The following is a 15,847-nucleotide window of genomic DNA, read 5'->3' as shown; positions in this document are numbered from 1 at the left end:
TAAGAGAGTTTATATTTTATAATTTTATAATGAGAGCCTCCATGACTCAAGAAGGAAGTGAAAAATGTCCAAGATTTAAATCATATTTTTATTACCCTGTATAAATCAGCAATATTCTTTCATAGTTTCTAAAAAAAATTATAAAAATTCAATCAAATATGCTGTGGCCAGATAAAACAATTAAGAATTAGTTTGTTCATTAAGCAAGCTCTATCCATTGGACACTTGTCGCAGTTTGTCAAAATAAGACAAATGCTGTAATTGTTTTTCATTAATATTGTGCCTCTAATGTACACTGCAGCGAATTCTAAGCCCATGCTTGTTAATAATTTCTCCAAATTAAACATTTTAATAATTAGAATAGAATCTCCAAATAATGCAATTATGATATGAGTTGTTTGACCTTTTTTTATTATGCTATATATTATTAAATAAAATTTAAGAATTTCAATATATTTTTAAGTAGAATGTCTAAGACTGAAATTGAGTACTATAATTATCTAATAATTTGTGGGAATCACTCCGTGAGTTTTTTTACAGGTAAAAATTCATAAAGATTGGTTTTTAAATCGAGGAATTTCATAAAAAACTTGATGCTTGGAGTAAATTTATAATTAAAAAAAAAAGTTATTCACAACATAATCGTCATTATTAATGTGTTGTCCTATGTGAATGTGGCCAGAAATTATAAAAGTAATTGTGTGATTAAGGAACTGAAACAGTAGTTTGCGTGAAATTAGTTTGATGGGTTAGTTTGATGGACCTTAAAAAGACAGACAAACCCTCTTTGTAAACAGGAGAATGAAAAGGAATATATGCTGCAACTGGAAAATTTGTGATGTGGTTTCACGCGCTGTGGTACATTAACATTAACCGGGTCTTAGTGGTAGCAACGAAGCAGCACCGTCACATTTGAGCAGGGTTAGGTATAGTTAATCTCTCATTAAGGAAAACTAACCATGGTTAAGGATGTTGGAGTTCACTATGTTGGGGTAGTCATGTCATCACACATCACTGAGAAAGAGACATGGTGAGAGTGTGTGCGTGTGTTTGCGGAGGGGGAGAGAATCAAGTTCTTTGTATAAAGACATCCAATTTGTCGTTAGTTGGGTGCTAGAGGCAAAAAATATCACTATGAATTTTCTGTTTTTGTAACCAAAAGTAATAGAAAAGGGATTCCCAGTTGACACCACCATTGCTCACTGAGCTCAGTGTTTGTGTGTGTGTGTGACTGAGAAGAGAAAGGAAAGAAGAATCTTTTGGTGTCTGTCTCTCATATCTCAACTCACACCACCTCCCTCTTGCTTCTTTTTTTTCAAAGGCTAGGATTTTCTTCCTTCCTGTTGTCAAAAGCTTCTTCCTTTCTTCCTCTTCTGTTCATTCATTCATCTTTTGGGCTACTTTGGCCTCTTTTGAGCTTCCTCGTTTATCAAAGGAAGATGGGCTAATCGTGCATTTTTATAAATCTTGGTGTTTGGATCGATTTAAGTGTTCGCGCTGCCATCCTTTGCGTTGCTCCATTTCTCAGTGTCACTGACGATTTTTTCTTTTTGGTAGGTGGTATTACTATTATTAATAATTCTATTAATAGATTCAATTGTTCTCTGTTTAGGATTTTCTCAAATTGTTGCTATGGTTACCTTTCTCTTTGAACGTGGTAATTCTTCGAAGCATAATTTGTCATTAAAGCATATCAAGCCTAGCTGGAGGGGTTTTACTGTTCTAGTGTGAGATTTTAGATTTATCTCCCTCTCTGCTATTTTCTCATGAGTACCATGTGCCAAACCTGAATTTTCTGAAATTCTGAGGTGCAAAAGAAAAGGCATAAAACTTTTGTTAGGGACCTTTCTTGTAATGTAACATTAGGTGATTTTTGATTCTGCTGGATTTTTAGTTTTGGGGTATAAATGTCTTTTAAGTTGTTTTCAGATTTCTGAATTTTCATCCCTACTATGATTGTTTGAAGGACTGTGAAGTGAACAATTAATACAAGTCTGCTTGTGCATCTTGTCGACCAAAGCTCATCACTTGGCCATCGTCAAAATGGTTTCGAGGTCATATTCAAACTTGTTAGATCTTACTTCCTGTGGCTCCCCAACTTTCGGTCGCGAGAAGAAAAGGCTGCCTCGAGTGGCGACTGTTGCCGGAGTTCTGTCTGAACTAGATGATGAGTCCAGCAATAATAGTGTTGGCTCTGATACTCCATCCTCAGTCTCTCAAGAGAGGATGATAATTGTAGGTAACCAACTTCCACTAAGGGCACGCAGAAAAGACAATGGTACTTGGGAGTTCACTTGGGATGAGGACTCACTTCTTTTGCAGCTGCAAGATGGTCTTGGGGATGATGTGGAAACTATCTATATTGGTTGTCTTAAAGAAGAGATTGAGCCGAGTGAGCAAGATGATGTTGCCCAGTACTTGCTGGACACTTTCAAATGCGTGCCCACCTTTCTCCCACCTGAGCTTTTCAGTAAATTCTACCATGGATTCTGCAAACAACATCTGTGGCCTTTATTTCACTACATGCTTCCGCTTTCGCCTGATCTCGGTGGTAGATTCGATAGGTCCCTTTGGCAGGCTTATGTTTCTGTGAACAAGATATTTGCGGATAAAGTGATGGAAGTCATCAGCCCTGATGACGACTTTGTGTGGGTTCATGACTACCATCTGATGGTACTTCCAACATTTTTGAGAAAGAGATTTAACAGGGTTAGACTAGGATTCTTCCTCCACAGTCCCTTTCCTTCCTCTGAGATATACCGAACCCTTCCTGTCAGGGACGAACTTCTTAGAGCTCTTCTGAATTCTGACCTTATTGGGTTTCATACTTTTGATTATGCCAGGCATTTCCTCTCCTGTTGCAGTAGAATGCTTGGAATTTCTTACCAATCTAAGCGGGGTTACATTGGTCTTGAGTACTATGGAAGAACTGTAAGCATTAAGATTCTTCCTGTTGGTATTCATATAGGTCAGCTCCAATCAGTCATGAGTCTTCCCGAGACAGAAAGCAAGGTTGCAGAGTTAAAAAGCCAGTTCAGAGATCAAACTGTGCTGCTCGGGGTGGATGACATGGATATCTTCAAAGGAATCAGCTTAAAACTTTTGGCCATGGAACAATTGCTTTTGCAACATCCTGATAAGAGGGGCAGGGTTGTGCTTGTCCAAATAGCAAACCCTGCAAGAGGCCGCGGAAAGGACGTGCAGGAGGTACAAAGTGAAACTTATGCCACGGTGAAGAGGATAAATAATACTTTTGGAAGGCCTGGATACACACCTGTAGTCTTGATTGATAGACCACTTCAGAGTTACGAGCGAATTGCATATTATGTGATTGCTGAATGTTGCCTTGTTACAGCAGTGAGAGATGGGATGAACCTTATACCCTATGAATACATCATTTGTAGACAAGGAAGTGAGAAGATAGATGAGATCTTAGGGACAGACCCACTTACTCAAAAGAGGAGTATGCTGGTGGTGTCCGAGTTCATTGGCTGCTCCCCTTCGTTGAGTGGGGCAATTAGAGTGAATCCGTGGAACATTGATGCTGTTGCCGAGGCTATGGATTCTGCACTGATGGTCCCAGAGGCTGAAAAGCAGATGCGGCATGAGAAACATTATAGGTATGTTAGTACACATGATGTTGCATATTGGGCGCGCAGCTTCTTGCAGGATCTGGAAAGGGCATGTAGAGATCATCTAAGGAGACGATGCTGGGGAATTGGTTTTGGTTTAGGCTTTCGAGTAATAGCTTTGGATCCAAACTTTAGAAAGCTATCCGTGGAACATATTGTTTCAGCTTACAAGAGGACGAAGCACCGAGCAATTCTTTTGGATTATGATGGTACTATGGTGCAGCCTGGATCGATGAGTACAACACCTAATGCTGAAGCGGTTGGCATCTTGAACATCTTGTGCAGGGACACCAAGAATTGTGTTTTCATCGTAAGTGGAAGGGAGAGAGGGACTCTTACTGAATGGTTTTCTTCTTGTGAAAGGATGGGAATTGCTGCAGAGCATGGTTATTTTGTGAGGTACACATCCTTTTACCTTTGTGGTTACTGCAAATCATATTAATGGATTTTACTAGTTTTATTTTCTTAATTTTAAGAACGATCAAGTTTGACTCTTTTAATCATATTTGGCTTTTCTATTGTTAACCGAGAAATAAACTCACTGTTTCATTTTTTATATGATAGAATGTTGAGGAAAAATACTTTTCCTTGGCCGAGCTTGCTTGTGTACTCAAACTGAAGTTTATCTTCTTTTGTTTTTCCAGGACAAATCAAAATTCAGAATGGGAAACATGTGTTCCAGTACCCGATTTTGAGTGGAAACAGATTGCTGAGCCGGTTATGCAATTGTATATGGAAACAACTGATGGTTCTAACATAGAGGCCAAAGAAAGTGCCCTTGTTTGGAATTACGAGTATGCAGACAGAGACTTTGGTTCATGTCAAGCTAAGGAGCTTCTTGATCACCTGGAAAGTGTTCTTGCCAACGAGCCAGTCTCTGTTAAAAGTAGTCCAAACATTGTAGAAGTAAAACCCCAGGTCAGTTATAATAAATCTTTCAACTTTTAACATAATTTTAGGTTGGTCATATCTAGTTGAATAGTTTACATGCATCTATAGTTGTGACTTTCTTCAGGGTGATTTAATTGTAGTGGTGCTTGGCACAGAACCATGTTAGTGCCATAGTTGGATTTGATTACTTCTCAAGAACTTGTGGACATAACAGAAGTTAATTTAGTAGTTAAGTCATGAAATGTGGTTGACTATCTGCTCGTGTTGGACTTTGGGTGCAGGGTGTAAGTAAGGGCATTGTAGCAGAACGTCTTCTCTCAACAATGAAACAAAAGGGGGTGATTCCAGATTTTGTTCTGTGCATTGGAGATGACAGATCAGACGAGGACATGTTTGGGGTGATAATGAATGCAAGGGCGTCACTGTCTCCAGTTGCTGAAGTGTTTCCTTGCACTGTTGGTCAGAAACCTAGCAAGGCCAAGTATTACTTGGAAGACACAAGTGAGATTTTGAGAATGTTGCAAGGCCTTGCCAATGCTTCTGAGCACTCTACTAGAACTTCTTCCCAACCTTCTAATTAAAGTTATTGTTTTTTTTAAACGTGTATCACACATACACTATTTCGTCTATACTGGGATATCTGTACTGTGTTAGATTTGTCGATCTATTTTATTTTCTGGCAGTGGTGCCTTCATTTATTGATATCCCAATGTTGTTGTTGCAACTACCAATAGGTTGTTTTCAAAGTAGATGAATTTACGTGTATTTACTGTTTTTTTTCTTCTCTATTACCTCTGACCATATTGATGTGTGATAAAGTGATTCTTGATTGGGAATGAATGAACGATAGGGTTGTGAATGTGCTGCATGAATTCACATCTGGGTTGTTCTGATTTATGTACAATTTTCAGTGAGTGGTGTTTTTCTTTCTCTTGCAATCGCTGCTACAATTAATTGGGGTGTGGAAGCCGTGGACTTTTGTCATATGAATGTTTTCCGAGGTCTTCATTTCTGAATTTGAACTCCTAACGTTGTAGAGAAGTCTTGCCTCAGTTTTTGTGTCAATTGAATTGTCTCAAATCCTGTGCTTCATTAATGCAATTAATGGCTTTCTTATATAACGTTTTAGATAATGCGTTATGTTTTAAGATTTTAGATAATGGTGTTTTTTTAAGAAAGCGATATGAAGTGGTTAATCATTTGCTTTTAAAAAATATTTTTTAACACATCTAAATTTTTTACATTTATTTGACATTATCTTTATTTATTTTTTATTTTTTTCTTTCTTGAAAATTATAAAACTTTATATTTTTTTGAACCATTTTATTTTTATATGAAGTGTTTCATGATATTATTAATGTTTGCTTTTATAGTACTGACTTCACTTGTTTCGTCTTTTAGTTGAGTATACAATGTTGTCGGTTACTTTTAAAAAGGTTTATCACTCTTAGCAGTCATACTTTGATTAAAAAAACATGGTCCTATTTAACTCGAATATAATCATATTCATGTGGTCTCAAAAAAAAACCGAGTTTGCAATTCTACGCCTATTCGTACTTGTAGTAACATACGTAAATTCCTATTAGGCTAAAATTTAAAATGATATGTTTTGAAAGAGTTGCTAGCTAGGATTTCCTTTTTTTTTTAATGAATTAATATAAATGAATGAATTGAGATGTAAATTAAATTGGATTAACTTTTGATGTAAAAGAAAAGAACAGGAATTGGTAAAAGATGGAGGCATTGATTGGTCGGGATGAGTATCTGATATCTACGAAAAGAGGGCTTCGTAGGCAAGCCCACCAACAACTCTACATTGTCGGAGTAGGAGGAATCACCAAACACCATCATTCTAATATCTTTTACTTTATTTAAATAAAATTAACAATGACCAACATTATATAAAATCATTTTTAAAAGCTAAAATTTTAAATAAATAATTTTTTTTTGATATATAGTGATTAATAATCACTTTTAACCTTTAATTATTATTTAGAAAAAAAAATATTAAATTCAATTCACTTCCATGTTGTAAAGTTAAATCACCGTCTTTAAAATGTAAGTATTTTTGGAAGTTATTCTTGAAAAAGAAAACTCATTTTTAGAGTTATTTGTATTTTCGTCCAATCATGTGTCTTGTCAAAGTGCTAATATTAGACGTTTTGTCTTTTTTTACTCCTTTAAAATATATTTCTTAACTTTTAAATTCAAAATATTAAAATGAATAAATACGGTTAATTAATAAGATAATATTTTTTTCTTGTGGAGATTGACAAAGGAGTATTAAGATAAACTCATGACCAATATTTTCGATATGCACATTGATCAATCATTTCGTTATAAATTTTATAAATATTGAGAATTTTAATTAATGTTCTTAACTGAATAAATATTTTAAAAATGCATGTTCTTAACTGCATAAAAAATTAAAATAAAAAATAACAGTAATAGAGAAAGTGATGGAGAACATTTTTAACAATAGAAAGAGGATGATAAGTAGGATGTGAAAATTTGTTGAACAAAGTTTTAATAGAATTTGATGAGACATAAAGGAAAATGAAAGGGTGATAGGAGGGAAGAGTGTCTGATAAAAAGTGTAACTAAAATTATTATAAGACATATATACGTGTCAACTAAAGCATTGATATGTGAAACTATCTTAAACAAAGCATTGATATATGAATGAAGTAACTCTAGTTTCAGAAATTACAATTCTTTCAACAAACAAAAAGTAAAGAAATATAACGAAGGAGTGAAATTTTAGCCGCAAGAGAAGGTTCATTAAAAATTAGAATAATCCATTTTATTGATTATTCTAATTTTGTTCCATTATCATGAAGATTTTAATTTGATTCCACTTTTTCAAATTTTTTTAATGATATGGATATAAAAATGATGTCTTTCTGATAAGTTCCGCTGAGCATTGCACCAAGCTCTTCGTGTCAATATACTACTAGTTCATGGTTGGATTTTGGGGTTTGGATTTGATCTGAATGTGGCTACGTGGAACACCCTTTTGGTTTTTCATGTTAAATATGGACACTTTACTCAGATTTATATGATTAAAATAGATGGGAATTATATAAGTTATCTTCCTCCATATAAAAGAATAATAATTAAAAAAGAGAAATAAAAAAAATGATTATAGTTATTGAAAGCTTAAGAACCATTAAGATTCACATGTCCATGTTCTTTTTCGATGGTTGCATGAGACTGTTCCACGTCACCTTTTCGGTGTTGGAAGGGACAGTAACCATTTGTAGCGATCGACCACCACCATTTCTTTATCTTTCCTAGAGATCATAGCATAACATAACCTTCCAACAACAACATGGGCAGGCAATTGAGCTACGAACTCCAAGGTGGTCGACAACAGCTTCCAATTCAAACTCTTGTTTTCGTATTATGTGTCACCCTCTCTCTTCTTGCAGCCATCATCTTCTTCTGTGCAGAAGGAGTACACAGGAACTCCAGAAACTCCCAAGACATCAACAATGGCAACGCTGGTTCAGCCTGCGCCGCCGCCGGGTGTGGCTCAGCTTGTGGCGGAGGTTGCGGCGGTTAAGAAACTAATTAACGACTAACGAGAGAGATTGAGAGAGAGAATCTATTTGGCACATGGTTGTGTTTTCCTCGTTGTGGTCAAAATAGTATAAGATGCTGTTGTACATGAAATGATTGATTGTACCAACGACCCAAAGTAAAATGTGTGAAATCCAATCACCCTACCTGTCTCTGCTTTTGTTATTCTTCCCTTTTTTATTCTTCATATCAAAATATTATATTTAGCAACAGAAAGAGAAATTTATCATTCAAAGAAAATTATATATGCATTTTTTCGTTAGAGAAACGACAAACAAAAAGTAAACCGACATTTGGATCTAGAACAAAGGGACCAAGACATTACTTTTTATAATAGCTTGTTGTGTTCTGCCAGTTAAAGATTAAAGCTCTAACTTGTGCTTGTTGAAACTTTTTATGCGAACATAAGATCTAGTCTTATATAAGTTCTTATTAGCTTATGTAAAATTTAAAATTCTTGATGAAAAGTTTACCATTTTCTATCTCTCTTTCTCTCCACTCGTTAAACTTTGATACATACTCTTGTTTGTTCTCTTTATCAGGGTATCATGATTTTTCTACTTTGGCTTTGGCTTTTTGTTATTTTGACTCTGGTTGCGACAACCCTTTTACTGTGAATGAATATGTGATCATGACAATCCCCAAAGATGCCTTGTTGAAGAATTTTGATAAAGACAACTCACTGTAATGAAAGGAAGGTAAAAAATTGGACCTCATGGGTTTGATTTAGGGTTTATGTAATATTTAGTGTGTCTTGGTAATATTTATAGTTTAGAGTATCAGATAATTTAAAAATTCTGTAGTTAGTTTTACTGTTGGAGAATAATATTATGTTGTTTTTTAAAATGTTTTTAAAGGTTATGGTATCATAGTTGATTGCATAAATACCTTCATCAATTCTGCATATATAGGAAAGCTTAAAATTTTGATATCAAATATTAACGGATCATATCTTCTTAAATCAAATCAGTTAAATATACTTTAACTGATTACACAGTAGCTTAATCGATTATAAGAGAAACAATTTAATAAACCATAAGAAGGTAGTAATTAACTACAACTGTGTTGTAATAAAACACTTTTCTTTTTCTGAATTAGTTGGTTTAAAACTTTAAGAAGTATTTTTTTTATGCCATATATGAAAAACTTGTACCTGTGACTTCAAATGCAAGAGACATAACATAATCATTACTGGTAATTATTGCCAGGCCCTCTAAGATCTTTAGCATTAAAGGGTTGTGAAAAGAAGTGTGCTTTCAAGTTGTAATCTGTCACAGAGGTGACTTCAGCAATTTTTTCTTTATGCATTGCAAGGATGGTGGGGTAGCTATTTTGTATTTGGTTGTTGTGAGTGGGTGTTCATATTCTGATAAAAAAAATAGTGAGGGTCTACGTTTTAATTTAGAATGGGCAAAAAGTTACACTTATTGGTGTATGTTTATTAAAAAAAAACAAGTGAATAATTATTTATAATTTTATGCGTGCACATCTTTTAAATTATACTTGTAATTGCTCATTCTTAGGATATTGCATATAGTTCAATTTATTATTGTGCGTTACCCAATCCCCATTTTAAATTATACTTGTAATTGCTCATTCTTAGAATTTATTACCTATTTATACTTTCCCCCTCCGTCTGTTTCTCAATTTCTAATAAAGAACTGTATTTTTATTTTACTTTTTTTTAATCTATTTTCATCTTATTTATTTGTTTCCATCATATCTATTTTTGTCCTCTACACACTATATAGGTACTCTTTTTTCCGTTCACAGCCATACTATCTGTTTGTTTTTTTCCACACAAAGGAACAAACCATCGTACTAAACTTGACGCTGCAAAACACCGCCCAAAAATTACTAGAAGCCTCTTATTGTGAGGTGAGGAATAAAGGTAGAGATACCAACATTCACACACTATCCTCAAACCCCACTAAATAAAAGCATTGTATCTAAATCATCCTCCACTCATTCAATCAACATTGCCAAGACATTTTTGTCTGATAGCTATAGGAAAACTACGAAACAATGTACATGAAACAGGCACACCTCCACCTTCCGAATTTAAGCGTCGTGTCTTATGCATGAATGTTCTGTCCCTCTGACACATACTTTTACGAATCACTATGCTCAACAGTTATTTTCAAAACCGCAGCGTTCATGATCATGACACCAAAAGTATGTCATCATTTTTTTCTTACATGATAAATGCCTAGTATATGACAAAGATAGTCATAAAATTTCATCTCACTTTTTTATCGTCAGTAATTTCATCGTTGAGTATATACTGATCTATAGCCATAAAATTATTTACATCGCACTTGCATTTCTTATTTCAGTGGAGGATATATCCATGCGGAACTGCTCTGCTGGAATGGAGACGAACATGTCTTTTAGTTCTTCTGGAACATCAATATCATCTAGAACCTGTGAAAACATACGATAGCCTATCTAACACTGAACTTAAAAAAATGTCATAGTTAGAATCATATTTTCTTATGCAGTAATACCTTGAAAGCACCATCTACATTCCGACCACCCACAAGGAAAGTGCATCCTGTTTCTTTACATCCAATCAGTATCTTCAACATCTTGTAGTAGTCACCGTCATAATATTTAGGCTGCATGAGTAACATATAATAATTTGAAGATATTAATAAAATCCATTAAAACAAACAAAAAAAGTAAAGTCATTCCTTAAGTACAAAAAACGAAGTGAACAATTCATACAATGAAACTAAAGATCTTGTATACCTTTCAGACTTCTGGCTTGACATAATCAATAATGCAATAGAAACAGAACCAAAAAATCAGATATTTATTGTTACAACCACTTTTTCATTTAAGATAATATTTTGTTTCATTTTTCTTTACAAATCACATTTTTTAAATGAAAACAAAACATTTTCTATCTTGAAGTAAAGAAACCCACAAGTTTTCTTTACTGTTTTACTCTCGAGCCTTATATAGACATAATCATGTTTACAACTGAAGCAGTATAATTCATCAGGAATATTTTCAAAGTTTCTGTTTATTAAAACGCAACTTTATGCCAATATGCCAATTAAAGCTAACAGTCTGATACCTAGTCCTTGTTCAAAATCAGTCAATCTGTCAGATATATTCCTTCTCAATTAGCTCAATCAAACTAAACTTATCTTTAAGGAGAAATAACAATATTTAAGTGTGCCATACAAAAACTACACATGTCGGGAAACATTCTTAAACAAAATATACGATTTTTATTCAACAAAATCTGTCCATTTCAAGACGTAAAACACAGGACGGCAGATTGATATGCAAAACAGAAGACAGACAGATTGCTCTAACCCCTGAGAAAGTTTCTTGAGCAACTGTAATGATGTCTAACGAGTAAAACATGTTTTTCCTTAATAACAAGACCACTGTCCACAAACAATATATATGTGCGTCTGTGTAAGGAACAATGACATCATCGGGCAGAAACCAGATGCTCAAAAAAGTGCAGGATAAGACACGATAAAAATCATGTAAGGTTGATCCAAGCAGAAAGTAATTTCATACATTAATAAGCCTCACTGCCGTGTCAGCTCCAATTACAAAAGCACTGCCTGGAAAAAGTTCAGCCTTCTTATAAAAATAAGGCTGATTCGATATAATTACTGTTTTACCTGCCATTAAAGAAATCATTAACGGCTTTAGTTGGTGCATTAAATAATAATACTACGCTCTAAACGGTATTAAACTCCAAATGTCATATTGCCATATGAATTATCCTAATTATTGAATTTAAAACACGTGAACTCCATTCAGTATTCACCATGAAAATGGAAAGTTAAGAGCCCATCATTGGATATAAAAATGGAAGTAGATCCTCTTCACATAGAAAATTGTACACTAGAGGTTAAGACCCATTCATCTTTAATATAGAATCTGGCAGAGTAGTAAAGAACCTCACCAATTTTTTCAAATTGTTTGACACGGTCTTTGATCTGAGACACTGACAATGGAGGTTTGTCTGCATTGACAGCAGATATTTCAAAGCAAGGATACCCATCACGACAAATGCTGCATATATGTCTTCTTAATTATAGAAATATTAAAATAAATTATGAACAAAAGAAACAAAATTTAAATGAGCCATCATGCATAGATATATGATCCTAATTAGATAGAAAAATAAGAGTTTTGATTTCTTATCCATAATGTATAAATATAATGTAAACTTTTCACTCATCAGGTATGAAATTTTATCATTATAGTGTTGGCACAATATCAGATTCTAAACAGAATACTTTATTATCAGTGTCAAAGTTAAATAATTTATTTACTACAGCAAAAACTACTTATGATAAATAACATTAAATTATCAACAAATATCAGTATAATAGAATAGTATAGTCTAACGACTAAAATCAAAGAGTGTAGTATCTTGAAAAGCACATATATATATATGCGCATTAATAATAAAACTTGAAAAAATAACAGGCAATTCATATTTCATGACGAATCGTTTATAAATTAACCTATAAAGAAATTGAACATTTAACTAATATTATGAGTTTAAGTACCGAGTAGCAACTTCCATAAGCTTGAGATGCCCATCATGTAATGGATTGAAAGAACCAGGCATTATTATTTTTCTTTCAGCCGGTATCTCTGCAACAAAATTTATCATTAAGAAAGTAGAATGTGAATGCAATTAATAATTTAGCTTCTGCTCAAGGTTTTACCATACCATTTAAAAATGGGTAAATTTTAAAGCATATTTGACCATTTATAAGTTGCTCTAACTGCTGATCTTCATTGAAATGTGTTACACATTCATCCGATACATCTGATTCACTCAACACTGAAATTGATGCTGCACGAATTTTGCATGCATTTGCAATTGCCTAGAACCAGAACCGAAAAGAGAGCAAAAAGCAAATCAAACCAAAGTCGGATTTTAAAACAATTGTGAAGGAATAAACTAAAGATTAGCCTCCAACTATTATTGTTCTTGTTTTACAAGATCTTCAGTGTTCTTATACTAATCTTGAAAAGGGAAAAAAACGATAGAAGATAATTTAAGTGCAAATAAATGGCAGAATAAAAATATTCTCAAGAGTTTTCACACCTGCCACACACCTTGATCAAAAGATGACTAGAAACTCCATCTTCTTCTTCTCGTGTGCGAAGCCCCTAGAATTGAACAGTTTGCAGAAAAATAAATAAAAATATTTACATAAACAATACAACATACACACACACAAACACTAGATATGCTAACTTATGCCTATTTATCTTTTAAAAGTGTAACTTCGCAAGCTACACATTCGATTCTATGCCTTGGAAAATTTGAATGGGTGTAAGTCAGCAAATCTATCTATCTATCTGTGTGTGTGTGTGAGTGTGTGTATGATAATAAGTAATGAGTTTAGAGTAACACATCTAAGAATAGGATAATAGCACCTTAGTCAAGGTCACTCTTGATATCCACAGTTGGTCAGCTGTTCTTGTTGACATGTAAAGTCTGCAAATGAACATGAAAGCCAAACAAGTTCACTGTGAGGACTAGTCTTCACCCCAAGATCACATTTAGAAAAGGGAAAACACTATTGAGAAATCTGAAAAGAACCTCTTTCAACAAAATGCAACAAACTAACAAGATCCAGAGAGTCAAGCACTCAAAATGTACACAAATAAATCCAGCGGTAACTTCAAAAGCAGAAGTAAAGCACATCTCTGTAGTTGATCATAGCTTGTATCAAGTCTTTGTTGTATCATTTTTATAATCAAATGACTAAAACAGGTTGCTGTCCAGAGCACAAGGTTACCAGGGCTCTGGGGAGGGCAAATGTACACGACCTCACAACAACAATTAGAAATAATATCTTCTAAATACATGATATCAAAATAAAAATGCAGCAACCTTAATATTGCGCCAAGGCTTTCCCTCTACCAATAAAAGTTCGGAAAAATATTTCTTAACAGGATGCCGGGCGAACAATAACAATAGAACATTAATATGTTCTCTATGCTCGCGTTGATGATAAGCTTTCTATCAAATTTATTGCCGTCTAAAAGGTTCCAGCAGCTCTTTTTTTCTGATTTATTGAAGTCCAACTTTCTCTGTGTTTTCCAACAAAATTTGACCAACCAACCAACCAAAGCTCGTTATAATTTAACCCACCTCTTTTCACCAAAGCAGAGTCCGCTTATTTCAATCCCTAGGGTAGTAGTTTCACAAGGTCGTATCAGGTTAATCTCACAAAACAAGCTTCCAGACATGAACTTATTGCCATAAACAAGAAGATGGCTCTATAAAGGACCAAGGGGTACAAATGTTACATGTTCAACAAAAGTGGGAATCCCACGACGGAATGTCAGTATGCCTGAGATATGGAAACTGGTGTAATACCAAATTACCAATACAGCAACACAATGCACGAGCCAATGGTAACCTTTCAGAAGTTACACTGAAACTCAATATAGTGGGGTTTCATCAACCATTTTCGTAGATAAGGCAGACATACCGGTGTTCCCCGAGTTTTGGACGACTGCTAGCCAAAGAGCCAGTGAAACCCACGCCAACAACTGGGGACCCTAATCAACAGGTTAATGCAGACCACGTCAGTTCAAACTATTCCATTTTTCACCACACAAAAAAGAAGAAGTCGCAATCCATCCATAAAAACATTTTAAGAAAGCCAAAGCAACCATGTTTCACACAACTCGTAAACTTTTACTCATTATTAATACTAGGCAATAACAGAAACAAAAATGAACCTGGCGTAGAGAGCTTAAGAGCGCGATTATAAGCCAATAAAGCCATATCTTCGGCCGTCTGTTGGCTGCAAAACTGGGATGGAATCTGTGGGAACGAACAAAAGCAGTTAGTATAAAAGGGAAGAAACACAAAAGCGAATTTAATATAGAAGATTAATGGAAACGGACCTTTCCAAGTAACTGTATGAGAGACATCTTAGAGTAAGGAACCACAACTTCGAGCACAGTGTTTGAAGCACCGGGAACTGATAGCAACGAACCCACCGTCTAAAACAAGTCCAATTACTATTGATTCATTCAGCACTCTGCGTGCAACCAAATACAGAGAGAGAGAGAGAGAGGAAGAACCTGAGATGCTCCGCCGGTGAGATGCAGAACGGCTTGGAAAGAAGAGGAGTGAATGGCTTCTACGACGGTTCGGATGCAACTCTCCGTCATTCTTCCCTTCCGACACCTTTCGTTCCCCTCTACAGATTTAAGCCAACGCCATTACACGCGATGCCGTTTCACACAAACGACAACACCCATGCCCACGTCAGGCCGTTTTGACTTTTCATTAGACAAGTGTCATAGATAAATTATTAATTATCAAACCATCTCTAGAAGCCACAATTTTTCCTTATATCGTATTTTAGAAAAGAAAAAATATATCTTCACACGTATTTTTTTTACAATATTTTGACGTAGTTGATGTATTAATTTTTTTACAAATTAATTATTTTTTTATTATTCTGTTAATATATTCTAAAACTAATATAAAAATAACACATATTATATCAAGATACTATAAGAAAAATGTGTTAACATATCATTGTTTTTTACTAAATACTTCTCTTCCCATGTTATTTGAAATCAATTATCACCCTAATCCCGTGCAAAAATCTCATCCATCACTATTTTTTTTTTTCTGTATACAATGTTGTGAAAATTTATCACAGTGTGCTTCGGATTGTGTTTCAAAGGTATTTTTCAATAAGCTTTTATTTGACAGCCTA

General features: G+C 34.4%; 2 protein-coding genes across 5 annotated transcripts; one reads left to right on the top strand and one right to left on the bottom strand.

Moving 5' to 3' along the window:
* The first annotated feature begins 1,034 nt into the window (after positions 1-1,034).
* LOC106772141 (alpha,alpha-trehalose-phosphate synthase [UDP-forming] 5) lies at positions 1,035-5,427 on the top strand. 2 transcript variants are annotated; one of them, XM_014658334.2, is made up of 4 exons: positions 1,035-1,553; positions 1,967-4,031; positions 4,277-4,550; positions 4,805-5,427. In XM_014658334.2, exons 2-4 carry the CDS (start codon positions 2,044-2,046, stop codon positions 5,102-5,104), a joined length of 2,562 nt encoding a protein of 853 aa, XP_014513820.1. In that variant the 5' UTR covers positions 1,035-1,553; positions 1,967-2,043; the 3' UTR covers positions 5,105-5,427. The 2 variants fall into 2 exon arrangements, with proteins under 2 accessions (XP_014513820.1, XP_022641457.1); XM_022785736.1 differs by lacking the exon at positions 1,035-1,553 and having other exon boundaries at positions 1,950-4,031.
* A 4,624-nt stretch (positions 5,428-10,051) lies between these two features.
* Positions 10,052-15,320, bottom strand: LOC106772842. 3 transcript variants are annotated; one of them, XM_014659450.2, is made up of 12 exons: positions 15,201-15,320; positions 15,021-15,119; positions 14,853-14,937; positions 14,600-14,669; positions 13,536-13,596; positions 13,212-13,265; positions 12,820-12,976; positions 12,653-12,740; positions 12,040-12,161; positions 11,646-11,752; positions 10,613-10,723; positions 10,052-10,529 (listed from the first exon to the last, which is right to left on the bottom strand). In XM_014659450.2, the coding sequence occupies exons 1-12, from the start codon at positions 15,288-15,290 to the stop codon at positions 10,413-10,415; spliced, it is 1,161 nt and encodes a 386-aa protein (XP_014514936.1). In that variant the 5' UTR covers positions 15,291-15,320; the 3' UTR covers positions 10,052-10,412. The 3 variants fall into 3 exon arrangements, with proteins under 3 accessions (XP_014514936.1, XP_014514938.1, XP_014514937.1); XM_014659452.2 differs by having other exon boundaries at positions 12,040-12,149; XM_014659451.2 differs by having other exon boundaries at positions 14,600-14,660.
* Between the last annotated feature and the right edge of the window lie 527 nt (positions 15,321-15,847).

Source organism: Vigna radiata, chromosome 8, assembly GCF_000741045.1.
Source record: "Vigna radiata var. radiata cultivar VC1973A chromosome 8, Vradiata_ver6, whole genome shotgun sequence".
In the NCBI taxonomy this organism is placed as follows: Eukaryota; Viridiplantae; Streptophyta; class Magnoliopsida; order Fabales; family Fabaceae; genus Vigna; species Vigna radiata.
The sequence above is the reverse complement of the archived record's forward strand: the minus strand, read 5'-3'. Positions and strand labels throughout refer to the sequence as shown.